This window comes from Aquarana catesbeiana, linkage group LG01 (genome assembly GCF_042186555.1).
Source record: "Aquarana catesbeiana isolate 2022-GZ linkage group LG01, ASM4218655v1, whole genome shotgun sequence".
Classification (NCBI taxonomy): domain Eukaryota; kingdom Metazoa; phylum Chordata; class Amphibia; order Anura; family Ranidae; genus Aquarana; species Aquarana catesbeiana.
In genome coordinates, this window is record NC_133324.1 from 307,017,721 (window position 1) to 307,034,985 (window position 17,265).

At 46.5% G+C, this 17,265-nt stretch overlaps 1 protein-coding gene across 1 annotated transcript; it reads left to right on the forward strand.

Annotated features, from left to right (window-relative positions):
- Positions 1-15,125: 15,125 nt before the first annotated feature.
- LOC141129156 (olfactory receptor 11L1-like) lies at positions 15,126-16,094 on the forward strand. The gene has a single exon (XM_073617025.1). The coding sequence runs from the start codon at positions 15,126-15,128 to the stop codon at positions 16,092-16,094; it is 969 nt and encodes a 322-aa protein (XP_073473126.1).
- The last annotated feature ends 1,171 nt before the right edge of the window (positions 16,095-17,265 follow it).

A 17,265-nucleotide genomic window follows, 5' to 3' on the forward strand; every position in this document is an offset into this window, starting at 1 on the left:
CAGTATATACATATATTCTCCTCAACCACCAGCACATAGTCTGCAAGCAAGTGTATCACTCCCAGGACCAGCTAGCACTGATGTGTGGACCAGACACTGGCTCTGGTGCTAGCTGTCCTACATGTGGCTACTGTTCCCAGTACCACCTCTTCAGACACTGCCAGCCTTCCAGGCTGCAGCTGCCCCTTTCCACTGCCTGTGCCACCACAGTCCTCCTGACTGGCTCTGCACCCATCACAGACTGCTCCATCCCAGTCCTCTCAGGGTCTGCCTCCCAGTCCTACTGGCTGTATCATCATTCACAGTTGGCTGTTCCTCCTGGAGACTTGCCTGGCAGTGTTCTCCCGCTGTCCTCTCCTTGCTCTCATGCCGCCTGGCCAGGATACCTCTGTGGTTTTGGGAAGATTCCATCCGCACCTGATCCCAGGCCCAAGGTCACCCCCCAGACTGGGGAGCTCCCTCAAAGGCAATGACAGCTTAACATTCCATCTCCAGCTTCCACCCAAACTCTCCGTCCCAGCTGGGCTGTCCCAGAGTATTTAAGGTGGCCTGCCCCTGGCCAATCCAAGTTGTGGATTGGTCAGGGCCCTCAGAATATTCCACACAGCTCCACCTTGTCTGGTCTTCCAGGAGACTCTAATCATCCCTCCGGTTTCATGACTGGCATTCTTCTTATCCCAGTATCAGGTGGAAGGGCGGTTGAGATCCTGCAGCCAGAAATATGGGACCACCATAGGAAGTGCAAACAGGCTACAATAAGGAATGCCAAACAAGCAACTCACAGTTAGTAGAGAGTGAAGTCAGCAAACCAAGGCAGGAGTCCATGGGTATACTAGGAAGAGGCATTGGGAACAGGCAGAGTCAGCAACCACGATCAGTATTAATCCAAAGGAGTAGTCCAAGAGGCAAGGTCAGGAACAGACAGAGTTGGCAACAATGATCAGTGATATCCAAAAGGAGTGGTCCAAGAAGCGTAGTCGGGAACAAGCAGAAGTCAGTAACCAGAAATTCAATCTGTTTAACACCAGGAAACAGGACCTATACTAGGGCGAAGACAGGAAGGGGAAGTGATGATTTATAGGGTCACTAGATCAGGTGACTGCCTACAGCTAGTCACAGGGTGGAGCCAGCATCCAAACTCAAGGAGCAGAACATAACAGGGATTCTACCATAAAGGAAGTTCCCTGGTGGCTCAGGCAGTAGGAAACCATCCAAAGAAAACCAGGTCCCAGGATCGAATCCCAGACACGGTGTGAGAGTACCCCCCACACAGAGATGCCCCCAGACCTATTTGGGTTTGGATGGGTGCCTATCATGGAAGGACTATACCAGCCATGGGGCATGAACATCACAAGCAGGCAACTAAGTCCTTTCTGCAATGGGAGTAGCCTTTTCAGTTCACTAGATACTGCAATTGTCTATCCCTATGTTGGGAAGCCAGAATTTTACTAACTTCGTATTCCTGATGGTCATCCACCGAAACCGGAGAGGAACGTCTAGAGGGTAGGGAGAACCTATACTTGAAAAAGAATTTAAGCAAGGATACATGAAATGTATTGGGAATTCGAAGGTGAGGGGGCAAACAGCATTTATAAGCCACCGGATTGACTTGCTGAAGGAGATGAAAAGGTCCTATAAATCTAGGCCCTAATTTGGGAGAGGGTTGCCGCAGCTTAATGTTCTTGGTGGACAATCATACCAGCTGATTAAGACGAAAGCGGAGTGCAGGTTTTCTGCGACGGTCTGCAAACCCCTTGTATCTGCATACAGACTGCAGCAGAACCTTTCTTATCTTCCTCCAGTGCTTTGTTAATCTTGACACCATGTTGGCTGCCACAGGTAGGACTGATAGGGAAGAACCCTGGGTTGATAGCCAAATGCAGCTTGGAAAGGGGAACATCTAAGAGTGCCATTGCGAATTGTGTGCTAATTCAGCTAGAGGTAACATCTTGCTCCAGTTGTCATGTTCAACATTAATATAAGCTCGTAGGTAGATCTCCAAATCTTGTTTGACCCTTTCTGTCTGGCCATTAGATTGGGGGTGGTATCCCGAGGACAGGGAATTCTTGATCCCCATACTTTTATGATGACACGTGATCCCTGTGTCGAAGACGCATAGGGGAGGGGCCAGGACGGAGAGACTGACACGGACTTTACACCAGCGCTGTCCCAGCACAGCATACCGCACCAAACATCCAGTGATTTTGCATAGAAAGCCGTTATAGTATGGTGCACTGACGCACCAGTGCCATGTGAGTACCCCGGTGTGGGGAGCATTTTCTTTTAATAAAAGTATTTTGACTATATTACACTATATAGTTTCCTTTTCATTTATATGTATGGAGCCACATTGTTTCCAGCTGGAGGAGTGCAGCAGACACTGAGACTGAGCCCAGGGGTGGCTCCAAAGCGTATTTGGACTCAGGGTAGAAGCTGAGTCACACGCTCTGAGGTGAGCACATTAGCTTAAGGGGGTCACGAAGGAGCACAGGAGCATGTTTTGCAGCACTCATGATATCTTCGGCATGATGTTGGATTGTTGTCACAGCTGAACACCACCTGCACACATTGTTTTATTATCACTGTTCGACATTATTTGCACGCACTATTTAGAGTGCCAAAGAGACCTTTTTTTCATTTATTTTTTCATTTAAAATAGCAGTAAACTTTATATTGAGCACTAAGCACTTTTTATGTTGATTAAGACACTATGTATGATGTAACAAGCACTATTAAGCACTAATTTATGGTGTAACAAGCACTTGTTTTTTCACACCTTGTTTATTTATTCAACATTCATATTATTTGTATTTAATATTATCGCACTAGTAAGCACAGAGTTGGTTATTATTAAGTTTGTTTTTGGGGTCACCCAAGCGCAGCGCATAACTTGTAAAAAAAGAGCAGAAGATAGCGGAAGAGCCCGGCAGAAGAACTGGAGAGCGGGAGAAGAACCGGACACCAGGAGAAGAGGCCAGAGAGCGGGAGAAGAACCGGACACCGGAAGAAGAGGCCGGAGAGAGCGGAGAAGTCAGAATAAGACCCCCGAAGTCGGAAGAAGACCCCCGGAGCTGCCTAATAAATTACTTTTAAAACCTGTGTAGTGTTTTTTTATTGACACTTTTTCCCCCAGGTGAATGGGTAGGGGTACGATGTACCCCATACTCATTCACATAGGGTGGAGGGCCGGGATCTGGGGGAACCCTTATTAAAAGGGGCTCCCAGATTCCGATAAGCCCTCCGCCCGCAGACCCCGACAACCAACGTCTAGGGTTGTCGGGAAGAGGCCCTTGTCCTCATCAACATGGGGACAAGGTGCTTTGGGGCAGGGGGGCTGCAGGGTGCCCCCCCTGCCCCAAAGCGCCCACCCCTCATGTTGAGGGCATGCAGCCTGGTACGGTTCAGGAGGGGGGGTGCTCACTCGTCCCCACCCCCTTTCCTTTTTCCCTGCGTGCTGGGATAAGGGTCTGGTATGGATTTTGGGGGGACTCCCGCACCTGGTATGCCCCTGGAAGGGAACCCATGCCGATTTTTTAATTTAAAATTTGGCGCGGTGTTCCCCCTCATGATTCATACCAGACACCTGTCAGCAATGCTTGTCGCTCATCGCGAAAGGAAAGAACACAGTTTTCCTTTCCCGATGAGCCAGTGCGAGATGCACAGTATCCTGTTGCGAATTTCCGGTTAAGGTCAGCCTCCCATCTTTCCAAGCAACGTAGGCTTGGTTGCTTAGGGGGCGAGTTTAAAAGAGAATACATTTGTGAGAAAGTCTGTGATATCGGCCCGGTCCCCGCACAGTGTTCCTCAAAAGTCGTCAGTGGGCGGGAGAAGGCTTGATTAAGGGATGGAGTGTAGGAAGTGGTGTAATTGTGCTGCCTTCCAAAAAAGGAAGGTGGTAGCTACCTGATGCGTCAGTCAATTCCGCAAGGGTTGTCCAGCGATCCGCCGTCACAAACTTGGAGGCCTGTTCCCATCCCAGGTCCCTCAAAGTTGAGTATTCCCTCTGGTGCAGGCCAGGTGTGAAGTTTGGATGTCCGAGAATCGGATAGAGTGGTGAAGTCTCTGACAACAATAGTGATTGTGTGACTATGTGCAAACTGTGTTTTAACGTAGTCCCGATCAATGGGTGAGATTTCAATCTCGGGGGCAAGGAGTTGTAACACCACAGTGCACTTAGTATAGTGGTTTGAGATTGTTCTATATGTGTCCAAAGCTTATATGTTCTGTTTCGTCTCCAGTCTAAGACTCTGCCTAAGTGAGTGGCCTGGTAGTATCGTCGGATGTCTGGTACCGCTAGGCCTCCATTCTGTTTGGGCAGTGACATTTGGATTTTGTTCAGTCTAGGTTTTTTTTGGGCCCAGATGAAGGGGGTAAAGAGGGCTTGTACTTGTTTGAGGAAAGATGTAGGAATCTGAATGGGGAGTGCTTGGAAAAGGTAGAGGAATTTGGGAAGGATACACATTTTTATCAGGTTGCATCTGCCGAACCAAGAGTGTAATCCTTTGTGCCAGGTGTCTAGCAAGGTTCAGGTCTTTGTCAGTAGTGGTGGGAAGTTAAGAGCAAATGTGCGTGATATGTCTGCTGGGATAAGTGTCCTTAGGTATTTGAGGGCTGAATTTGTCCACTTTAAGTGAAAGTTGGACTGGATGGTTGAGAGAGTGAGGGGGGACAGCTACACCCATAGTTTCTGATTTAGTGAAGTTTATTTTTAGGTTTGAGATGGCTCCATATGTGTCAAATTCCTTCATTAGGTTCGGTAAGGAGGTTATTGGGTTATTCAGGGAGAAGAGTAGATCGTCTGCATATGCAGATACTTTACACTGGGAATCTCCAACTGGGAGTTCTTGTATGTCGGGATTCAATCTTATTTTACATAAAAATGATTCCAGGGAGAGGGCAAAAAGGAGGGGGGATAGTGGGCAACCCTGTCTCGTGCCGTTTGCAATAGGGAAAGGATCGGATAGCAGTCCGTTCACATTCACCTGAGCTGTTGGGTTAGAGTAGATCCTACCTATCCAATTCATCATCTTCTCTCCCACTCCAATGTGACGGAGGTCAGAGAACATAAAGCTCCAGTTCACTCTGTCAAATGCTTTTTTGGCATCTGTACTGACAAAGACACATGGGGTATGACTAGCGTTTGCTATGTGGACGAGGTTCAGTATCTTAATGGTGTTGTCCCTCGCCTCCCTTGTAGGGATAAAGCCTACCTGGTCTAGATGCGATAGGGATTGGAGATGTTGCGCCAAGCAGGTAGCTAATATTTTGGTCAACAGCTTTAGGTCAGTATTTAATAGAGAAATAGTTCTATAGCTCCTGCAGGACCCTGGATCTTTTCCTTCTTTGTGAATCAGTGTAATGTGCGCTTTTAAGGTGTCTCTGGGGAATTGTGTCCCTGTGCCTATTGCGTTAAAGAATGTCACCATTCGTGGGCCTATAATCGGGAGGAGAGTTTTGTAATATTGGATGGTGTATCCGTCTGGGCCTGGGGCTTTGCCTGGTTTTGGTAGTGTAACTTTCCTCCCGTCTGGGCTCTTAATTTGGGGAATGTAAGCTGCTGATTTTGATCTTTGACTGATCTGGCTAATACCCTACCACATTTGTTTCCTCATTCATAACTTATTTTCAACAAATTTGTAGTGCTGCTTTTGCTCTGTAATGAAGTAGGTCAGTAATTTGTTTGTGTAGAGTTCCCAATTCGGTCTCTAATTCCGATGTGGGGTTATGTTTGTGTCGGGATTCCACTAAGGCAAGTGTGGAAAGTAGTTTGGCGATTTAGGCATTGCGTTCTCTCTTGATGCACGCCCCGTGTTTAATGAGTGTTCCTCTAAGTTCCTCTTGTGAGCTTCCCAAAGGGATCCTGGGTCACAGTTTGGAATGTCATTTTCCTGGAAGTACAAGGCTAACTCTTTCAGGACATCTGTCAGGACTTCTGGAGTCTGAAGAAGACTCTCATTGAGTCACCAGAATCTGGGTCTAGTTGAGTTTCCCCCATCCAGGGTGTATGTAAGGGAGATGGGGGCATGGTCCAACCAGGTAATATGGCTGATCGAGGAGTCAGATACAGCGTGTAATTGGTTATGGGGAATCAAAAAGAAGTCTATCCTGGTATATAGTTTGGAATAGAATGTGTAATCTCGCTCCCCTGAGTGTTGCAGGCGCCATACATCTATCAGTTGGGACTTGTGTAGGGAGTTAGCTATCCTTTTCCTCTGAGGTGGCGGGATTCAGAGTACCCGGATGAGGTGTCCCATGATGGGATCAGAGGGACGTTGAAGTCCCCCCCCAAGAATCAATTGGCCCTCTGCAAATTCTGTCAATTTGTCTAAGGTTTGTGAGATGAGTTTAGCTTGTTGGTCGTTCGGGACATATACCATCGCTAGAGTAAGTTGTGTTTCACCCACAAGCTCTTTCAGAAATACAAAACGTCCCTCCAGGTCTACCATTTCCGCCTGACATTTCCATGGTATTTTACTGGACAGGAATATGGTGACACCCTTGGATTTCGCTGTAGGGTTAGTAGAGTGGTACGTTAGGGGGAAGAATCTGCTTTTAAGGATAGGTAGTTTGTCATGATTAAAGTGGGTCTCCTGATTGAAGGCGACGTCTACATGAGCCTTCTTTAGGTCATACAAGAGCATACGTCTCTTTTCGGGGATGTTCAGGCCTCTAGCATTCAGAGACACTATTTTTATGGAGTCCATCGCCCTGTCTGTAGAGGGGAGTTAAAGATAGGGGTTTGGGGAGATTGAAGAGGTGGAGCAGAGAGGGGGGGCATAAAGGGGGTAGGTAAGGATTAGGGTAAGAGTAGAAGAGATTAGGTGACACTGAACTGAGGTGCACCTCACAGAGGAAGAAAAACCTATCAAAGTGAGTAGGTTCAGTTAATTAGTAAATAATGCACTAAAGTGCTAGGACATTCACCAGAACAGAAGCTGATATTCGAACGTCGGCCTACGTGGGGGAATGGGAAGGATCAGACAGCGAGAGTCTCACCGGCCGCCCCTGGCCACCCCGGCTCTGGAATGAAATACAACAGCATATATTAACAACTTTTAACATTAACATGCAAGCATATATTAAGTTTGAAACCAGACAAGAACTACTGTAAACGAATAAACTATTGCATTACACAGTGTGTGTTAGGGTAAACGAATATTAAACTTCTGAGTTTAGCTGACCCCTCATTCCAACTTCTGGCCCCATGTGTTGGTTTTGCCCTCATCACCCACTATACGCCGTCCCCTGACTCTCAAGGGGTGGCGGGTTTTCCCATTCTGTGTTGTATGCGGCGTGTGTAACCCCCATAGTGACCTGCATACATATTGTGAGCAAACAAGAATGAGCACAGCTCAGCTCACCCCCCCCCCACCTTCCGAGCCAATGGTGTCGTACACAGATACATCTCTGGTAACATAAAAACTTTGATGTAACAGTGAGAGACAGGGTAGCATCCCTTGTATAGAGTGAGCTGCTGGGGGGTACCTTTGAGCTGCTCTTTGGTCCATGGTGAAGGGGGTGCTGCACAAAGTCCTCATCCCTAAGTCTCAATGTCATCTGGGCGTATTGAGCCTGAGGACCACTCCACTTCAAAAGTGAGAGTTCAGGTGTGGTGGTAACAACACCATGATGTGTGCCTTGCTGATGTCTGTGGGCGTAGTGGTTTGCCTCTGCGGGCGCTGCTGACATCCGGAAATGCTCCAGGTGCATTTTGTGTGGACATGGGAGAGGTAGGGATAAATGGTGTGGCAAGCCGTGATGAGGATTATGCAGGGGGGGTTGCCTCTAATGTCAGTAGCGTGGTGGGGGGTAGCGCCCTCAGTGAACCAAACTGGGAATTAGGAAGGGACCCCAACAGTCTGTGCAATGCGGCATGATGGGGTAGGGTAGTGTCCATTTAATTAATGACTCATGTGACCCTTCCACCGAAGATGGCATCCACGCTCTCCTGCTGGGCCTCTGCTGGCGGGGAAATTGCCCGCTCCGGAGGGTTGCGTTGCTTGGGCGGTTAAACTGGCGGGGGAGAATGACCAGCCTCTCACCCTTTCAAATTTTGCAGATTTATTAAAAAAGAAAAACTGAAATATTACATGGTCCTAAGTATTCAGACCCAAAAAGACTCATGGCTGTATTAGATCAAAAGGGTGCTTCTACTAAATACCGAGCAAAGGTTCTGAATACTTAGGACCATGTGATATTTCAGTTTTTCTTTTTTAATAAATCTGCAAAAATTTCAACAATTCTGTGTTTTTCTGTCAACATGGGGTGCTGTGTGTACATTAATGAGGAAAAAAAATGAACTTAAATGATTTTAGCAAATGGCTGCAATATAACAAAGAGTGAAAAATTGAAGGGGGTCTGAATACTTTCTGTCCCCGCTGTATCGGTGTAGTCGACACAAAACATCCCGGGGGTGATCTGGGTCTGAGGGCATGGGCCAAGAGTCCTGTGCACATGGTCCAGCTCTGGGGGGGATGGTTCCTCTAGTATTTCCTGGAAGATGGCAACCACCGTCACCGCCAGGTCCTCCGTGCCCATAGCCTCTGGGAGACCCCGCAGCCACAGATTATTGCAGCGGCTGCGGTCCTCCATGTTCTCTAAGTGAAGCTGTAGGTCTATGGCTGTGGCTGCCTGTGCTGCCTGTGCACCCTCTAGGGCCGCCACCCACAGCTCAAGAGAGGAGACCGAGGCATCCCCACTCTCCACCTGCTCAGTTATTGTCTGCATCTCCACTCTTACCTCCTGCATGTCACATCCATCGGCTTACTCTATGCGGCAAGCGAGAGCTTCAATGTCGGCCTTTGTTGGCAGGGCCTGCAGGATGGAGAGGAGATCCTCGGGCAGGCTGCCCGTTTGTTGGTAGGAGTTGTGCATGGCTGAGTGGAAGGCTGCCGGAGTCCCCTGGGACAGGTCTGGATCTGTATCTGGTGCAGAGGGGGAGAGCAGAGTGGAAGCCATGAACACTTCCAGCGGCGGCCCACGTGGGGTCTCTGTAATGGCGCCTGGTGGTGTCTGCTGTGTGTCCTGGAGGAATCTCTGAATGCCGTTCTACAGGGTGAGTGGTTGGTTTCTGCGGAACGGTGTTTTAGTTCTGGGCCTGCCGCTGTTTTTTAGCAGTGTAGTCGGCTGGATGCCAGGGTAAGCCGGGGGAAGACAGGAGCTCACCGAAAAGACGTCTTCACCCAGCCATTGCTAAGCCACGTCCCCAGGATCTGAAGACTCTTAACCAGTGCTGCATCAAGAAATACCCCACCAGCACCAGAATCTATAAAAGCAACTGTGGAACAGCACTTATCATTCCAGGATAGGGATATTGGGACTATTAGTCTCCCTTGAGGAGGATTCAAAACAGCATGGCCTAATATAGCTCCTTGATCGCCCATTAAGCCCGAAAGTTTTCTGTCCGAACCAGACAAGAATGTAGGATATGATATGGATATGTCTATATTTTCACAATATAGACAGAGGCCCAGGGTCCTGCATTTGGTATGTTCGTTGTCAGACAAACGCATAGCCCCTACATCCATGGGTTCTTCCTCAGACCTGACAGTAGAAGGAACAGCAGGGGTTATTAATAGCTGAGGGGGAGCTTTAGCACCAAATATGTGAGGAATAAATTGTCTCTGGCGCCCTCTTTCTAACTGGCGTTCAGAGAAGCGAGTGTCCATCAGGCTACACAAATTGAAGAAATCCTCCAGGGCCACTGGGACCTTACGGTAGGTTAATTCATCCTATATACATTCCACGAGCCCTCTGCAGAAGGCAACCTTAAGGGTGCAATTATCCCAGGTAGTCTCAGGCAGTGCGGATTTCAATGGCATAAGATGCTACCATGCATTTACCCTGATGTAAAAATACAGGACTCGGCTGCAGAGACTCTGCCAGGAACATCAAATACTTTCTCAAAGGTTTTCATAAATGTGGGGTAGTCGGTAAGTATAGGAGCATCTTTCTCAAGAAGAGGTGACACCCAGGACAAAGCTCTGCCCTTTAGCAAGGAAATAAAAAATGTCACCTTGGCTTGAGCAGAGGCAAACACAGAAGGTTGGTTTCTAAAATGCAACCAGCAGTGGTTGGAAAAAGGGTTCCCATCATACTTCTCAGAGAGAGGGATCTTAGGGGCGAGAGAACCCTGGGGGTTAGACACAACAACAGGTTCCCTAGCCCCATTCTCTTGGTTACTAGATGTAGCAGGACTAGAACCACATGCAGTAGACAAAGAGGATAACATAGCCGCAATAGCATCTAAATTTACCTCTAATGACTGCACACGATTGGCCTGCTCTCCCAACAATTGTTCCTGAAGAGAGACTGCCTGCACCAACTCGTTGAGGTCCATCTGGCACCAGTATAAAGTCAGGTCTGCCAGGAGACTCTAACCGTCCCTCCAGTTTCCTGACCGGTAGTCTTTTTATCACCAGGTGGAAGGGTGGTTGAGATCCTGCAGCCAAAAATATGGGACCACCATAGGAAGTGAAAACAGGCTATATCAAGGAATACCAAACAAGCAACTCACAGTTAGTAGAGAGTGAAGTCAGCAAACCAAGGCAGCAGTCCACGAGGTATACCAGGAAGAGGCGTTGGGAACAGGCAGAGTCAGCAACCATGATCAGTATTAATCCAAAGGAGTAATCCAAGAGGCAAGGTCGGGAACAGGCAGAGTCACCAACAACGATCAGCGATATCCAAAGGAGTGGTCCAAGAAGCATAGTCGGGAACAAGCAGACGTCAGTAACCAGAACTACAATCTGCTTAACACCAACAAACAGGACCTATACTAGGGCAAAGAAAGGAAGGGGAAGTGATGATTTATAGGGTCGCTAGATCAGGTGACTGGTTACAGCTGGTCACAGGGTGGATCCAGCATCCAAACTCAAGGAGCAGAACATAACAAGGATTCTACCTTAAAGGAAGTTCCCTGGTGGTTCAGGCAATAGGAAACCATCCAAAGAACCACAGGTCCCAGGATCAAATCCTAGACATGGTGTGACACACCTTACCTCCTTTCCCATGTTTCTAGAAGGTTCCAGTAGAGTAGAAATATGTGGGAGGTCTCAGTGATGCTGCCTGTAAGTCATCCAGCTCTCCTTGGATCTCTGCCCAACCTATAAAAAACACAGACATAAAAGAAAATGATCTACAAGTCTAGCACTATAGGGTGCCACACTCACCTCCCCTATTGTCCAAGCCATGTCACCTCCCCTAATGTTCTATCAGCTTCTCTGATAGAAGCAGAGTGGCTCCTGGCAGGCAGTCCTGTTCTCACGACCACCACTCTCTCTTTGTGGATTGCTCTCCTCAGCCTCCATTCCTTTTGAATATCCTGAAACCGGGTTCAGGTGTCCTCACAATCTGGCACCCACAAAGGCTTGGGAATGTGCATATACTCCCACACTAGGTCATCCTCCCACTCTCCCCGGGAGTCTCCATTGATGTCCATTATGTCGGGAGGGACATAGTTATAGTCCAGACCCCACTCCAGAGCAATGCTACACTGAATTTCCCGCTGGAGTCTGGAAAACCTGGGCAGTTCTCTTGGCTTCCCTTTTCCTGGCAGGACGCAAGCATCGGGGGACCTCTTGACCCACTGCTTGAACTCAGCTGCTCTGGTCTGGGTGCTGGAAAGTCTGTTGTAAACGAGTTTTCTGTTGCTGATGGGGGTTCCTGCAGTTCTTCCAGTTCCCATAACAAGATCTGCCATGTCTGACACTTCGGACTGGATCTCTTCCTGGACCAGGGTGCCTCCTATCTCCCATTCCTCCATTGAGCTACTGTGCAGCGACCATCTGCCATCTCCCTCAGGGACCCAAATTTTGCTTTCAGTCTGGGGGATCCCCAATCTTTGGCCCTGTCTCTGCTTTCCCCTCCTGGCTCATCTGAGGGCACAACTCCCTCCTGCACTGGCTCCTTCCAGGTGGGGTCAGCAGAGCACATAGCAGCAACTGGCATTTCAGGGATATTATCTGGTCCCTGCTGGGCAGTACTTACAGTTACCAGGTCCCCGACCTGGACGCAGGCCACAGCAGATCTCTCTTCCGCATGTTGCTGTTCTTCACAAGGGCGTCACCATGCTCAGACTCGACCTCGCCTTATCCAAGGCCTGCTCCAGCCTTCCAGGACTTCTGTGGCTGTAATAGACACAGTACTGACTGCAGGTCCACACTGTAGTAATGTGGCCCCTGCTGGCTGGATGCTAGCAGAGTGAGTGACTCACAGCAATGCCCACACCAGACCCAGGCACTGACCACCACGTTTGGTATCTGGCATTCTGAACACGGAAGACACAGTCGCTCCGTCCCCTCCATCATCCTGAGGGTGAATCCACCGCGGTGCTTCAACCGAATACCACCAAGCTTCCAGATGGGCTGGCGTCTGCTGAACTGATAAGCAGTTTGATTCCCGTGCACGTGGCTGTATCCCCTTGTTAGCTGCACTGAAGTTTTCAGGCCCACTGATGCTTGCAGAACTTGTCCAGACATGCCGCTATACATCGACTGTGCCTGAGCAACTGGGAGCAGGTGGCCGCTGACTTTAACGGTGGTTGCTGGCAGCAACAATACAGTTGTTAGCCCATGCCTCATTGAAAGGAACACACTTAAAACAGTCCCGTCCGCAGGCTCCCGCTGGCTTACCCTGATCACCCCTGGCAACAGTAGACATCTCCAGGCACACTTTACTGTATGAAGCAGGAGTTTGGATTATAGAGTCATAATTTCAAACATTAGCAGATCGCTGGACATATTTGTAATCCATCCATCATGCCGTGGTTGCCACGGGTGACAGCATATGGTAATGTTTACTGAATAGCATGTTTGAGCACAAGTGTCCGTCCCTGGTTTAATCCCTCTATAGACTCTGGAACAAAGCACGTTTCCCTGGCTCGATGAAATCCGGTTGCTAGGGGCAATGCCTTGTAGGTTACCTGTGGGCAGACATTCCGGAACTAGCCCCCAAATATAGTGCTACCCCCATAGGGGCCGCTAGTCAATGTGGTTCATCTCCCACCCTGTACAGCCAGGCACCCGAATTTCCAGTCACACAGAGTCAAGAAACAGTCCTTGCGACTTTGTTTGTTTTTTGTTTTATTAGGGGAATAGAACTTGGTTGGGAATAGGGTACATATGGGATTCCCACCTGATTGAAGGAAATTGGTAGGGACTTAACTATGTACACTCCAGTATATACATATCCTTTTCTCCTCGACCTTCAGCAAATACACTTGCTTGCAGACTATCACTCCCAGGACCAGCTAGCACTGATGTATGAACCTGACACTGGCTCTGTCAGGCACAAAGCAAATGCCCTTTGCAAGCAGGAACTGCGGGCCCCTATGGTGTAGCAAAAATAGAAGTCCTTGGTGCTAGCTGTTCTACATGTGGCTACTGTTCCCAGTACCACCTCTTCAGGCACTGCCTGCCCTCCTGCCTGCAGCTGCTGCTTCCCCCTGCCCGTGCCACCACAGTCCTCCTGACTGGCTCGGCACCCATCCCAGACTGCTCTATCCCAGTCCTTTCAGGCGTGCCTCCCAGTTCTACTGACTGTGTGTCACTCACCATACCTCTTGGCTGTTCCTTTCATCCTGGAGACTTGCCCTGCAGTGTTCTTCCACTGTCCTCTCCTTGCTCCCAGTGTCTCCTGGCTAGTACACCTCTGTGGTTGTGTTCCTTTCATCCCAAGCCCAAGGTCACCCCCCAGACTGGGGAGCTCCCTGAAAGACCATGACAGCTAAACACTCCATCTCCAGCTTCTACCCAAACTCCCCTCCCCAGCTGGGCTGACCCTGAGTATTTGAGGGGGCCCCCTGCCAATCCAAGTTGGGGATTGGTCAGAGCCCTCAGAATACTCCAAGCAGCTCTACCTTACCTCCTATATTTTTTAGAAGGCTCCAGTACATTCTAGAAAAGGGTGGAGGTCTTAGTGATGCTGCCTTAGTGATGCTGCCTGTGAGTCATCCAGCTCTCCCTGGATCTCTGCCCAACCCAGAAAAAAACAGACAGACTTGGCTACCAGCCAAGCGTGCACACATTTTTCTACACTTAAACATCAAAAAAACCTATCTACAAATCTAGCACTAGAGGGTGCTACATAAATAAAAATGAATAGCTACAAATTATGGCACAGCATCATATGCTTCACACATATGTTTGACATTTGTATCTGTGAGGATATGGCTATCTTGGTAAAGAAGCCTGATTAATTTCCTCATGTCAGAGCTGCCTCCTGATGATTGGTGATCTGATGAGTGATGGAGAAATAATCAAGAAGCAACAGGGGAGTTTCAGTAAGCACAGATACATAGAATGAATGAAGCACAAGCAGAGAGGTACTTGAGTACAGTTTTCTCTCCAGCAAGGAGAACAGTGACCAGCAAAGTAGTAATAGTACTAAATCTCCCTCCAAATATTGTGAGACTAGAAGTCACAGGCAGCAGTTCCTGACACAATGCAGATATAGAGTTATGAGATGCAGAGTATAGGAATGCCTAGGAGCAACCACCTGCAAGGAAGTGCACTGCTATTTTTTTCAAGGATAATTTTGGACAAAAGATAAATGCTTCAGGGTACTGCTTAGGTAGAATTAATATTTCTAGATGTTTCCTAAAGTATATCAATTCAGGTTGTCTTTAATACTTCATAAACCTTTCCATACTTGGCTAAATCTTTAACAATAACTTTATGGCAAATTACTGTGAAATGTTAATTTTATCTGTAATAACTATTGTATGTTGATGAATTCAGAATATAAATAACAATGGGTCCAGTGAGAATTACAGCAGCAATTTTAAACACAGTAACATATTTAAATACATCTTATAAATATATCTCTAATTAGCCTTCGGGCTTCTAAGCAGACCATAACTACAGTACCACAAGACACTCAGTGAAACAATTCACCATACAAATGCTTTTCCTGCAATGTGAGTTTCACAGAGCACAAAGAAAAATTAACCTATTCTACAGCAAAAACACACCATAGCTCTTGGCTTTTACTTCTCACAGGAGCTTGGAAGATCAGAGAGCAAATATTTTAAGCAAACTACATAACACCTGTATACTGTATACTCAGTAAAGTTACTGACTCATCATTCAGCTTAAACCAGTATTGTTACTAGCTGCTATAATACAATGAAGGAAGACAACTATTCAAGAATTACTGAAGTCTGGCTAACTGGAATGGACCATCTGCAAACCTCTAGAATTTTTCTATTTATTTTTTTTCTTATGATATACATGATAATAGTAACAGGAAATCTTCTAATAATTTCAGTCATCACATCTGAACATTGTCTTCATTCTCCAATGTATATGTTCCTATGTAGTTTATCCTTATCAGAAGTTGCTTTTACTACCAATCTTATTCCTAAATTTTTACATGTTTTATGGGAGAATGGAGCTGCTATAAATCTAGGAAACTGTCTTGCACAATTTTATCTGTGTGGATCATTGGGAGCAACAGAGTGCTTCATATTTGCATCAATGTCCTATGATCGGTACTTGGCTATTTCCAAACCACTCCATTATTGTTCTGTGATGAGTTTTGCCTTTTGTGGCAAACTTGTACTATTCCTATGGGTATGTGCCTTTATTAGCATGTCAATCACTTTAGTTATGGTTACTCAGCTACAATTTTGTGGCCCTAAAATTATCGATCACTATTTCTGTGATTTTGCTCCCATACTAAAACTTTCTTGCTCAGACACCTATGCAGTCGAAATTGAGACCTTCATATTTACGTCTTCAGTGATACTCTTTACATTTTTGTTTGTAATTGGAACTTACATTTGCATTATTATTAGTATTATGAAGATCCCTTCATCCACAGGTAGATGGAAAACATTTTCCACATGCAGCTCCCACCTAGCTGCAGTGTGCACATATTATGGAACACTTTTTAGTGTCTATGTAATACCCACACATAGCTTTTCAAGCACAGTTAGTAAGACTTTATCTCTTATTTACACAGTTGTCACTCCCATGTTTAACCCCATAATATATAGCCTGAGAAATGAACATTTTAAATCAGGTGTGCAAAAATGTTTGAGAAAAAGTTTCATAAGAAAAGAAGGGCATCTCTTGGGCCATTTAACACCTTAACTGCACTACATTGCTTTGCTGCACCTGTTAACACACATTGTATTAAGGCAGACTATTCCCTTTGAAAAGACTACCAAGGCAACAGATCTTAGTATAAAATGGACATAACCCCCTTTTAAAATATAGCACACCACAATGCACAGCATGTGTGTTATGATGTGCTGCAGTACAATACACTATGCTTGAAGTGGGAAGTTGAAATGAAATGAAGCTTGAAGTTGAAATGTGGGAAGTTATAGCTAGTGATGAGATGATTGTACCTGGGTTTGTTTCATGGGGCATTCGCTGAACTGCTTTTAAATTCAAATGTTAATCTGAAGCAAGGAATTGTCAAACAAATGGTATGGGGAGCTGGGAACTGCCCTTGGAGACATGTACTAATGCAAAAATAAAAATATAAAAATATTTAGTTCAGTGGGGAGCAACTCTTTTAACATTTAAACATGAAAAATAAAAAATTCCTTTAAATACTGTAACATGTTTAGGGGAAGTCTGCACTTGTAGGATGTACCACAGAAAAACTGACATTTTGTAAAACGAAGCAATGTCATAAATAAAATTTTGTTTTGGGTGTAATGGAATTTTGTAAGTTCTGTATATAATTGTATTCTATTTTGTATGTATTGCACACTGCCCTCACTGTGCACATGGCACTAATAATATTTTCAGTACATGTTTACAGTCTTTAGAGTCCTGATTAGAATTAGCCTGCCTATGTAACGCCCCTTGTTACCAGAAATGTATAATTGTAATATTAATGTGATACCTACACATTCATGTGTATAAAAACCTTCAAATGCATCATAATAAAACAGAACAGTTATTTGGAAAGACGCTGAGCATATCTTTTGTGTCTGTTCCCTACTGCAGTAATTTGGAACCACTAATCAATATGAGGATAGGAGTTGCCTATCAAACATTTAACCAAGTCACGTGGCGAGCCAGCCAGGAGGGGTTTCCATGTGACCCTGAGTATTCGAAACAAGGAGCTTGAGACGATCCGGGAATTTCTGATAATCAGCCGGCTGAGGTAAGCCTTTTGCTTACATTTGAGTTATCAGACTTCCTTGATCGGTAAGGCATTTTCGGGACAAAGGGTACCTATTTTACTCCCCTTAATCGAACTGTATTGATTGGTGGTTATATGTTATGTTGTCACTGTCTACTGTCC

Bases quoted from the DNA above. Each gene is read 5' to 3' on its own strand.
- LOC141129156 (XM_073617025.1), top strand. From the start codon at position 15,126: ATGAAGGAAGACAACTATTCAAGAATTACTGAAGTCTGGCTAACTGGA.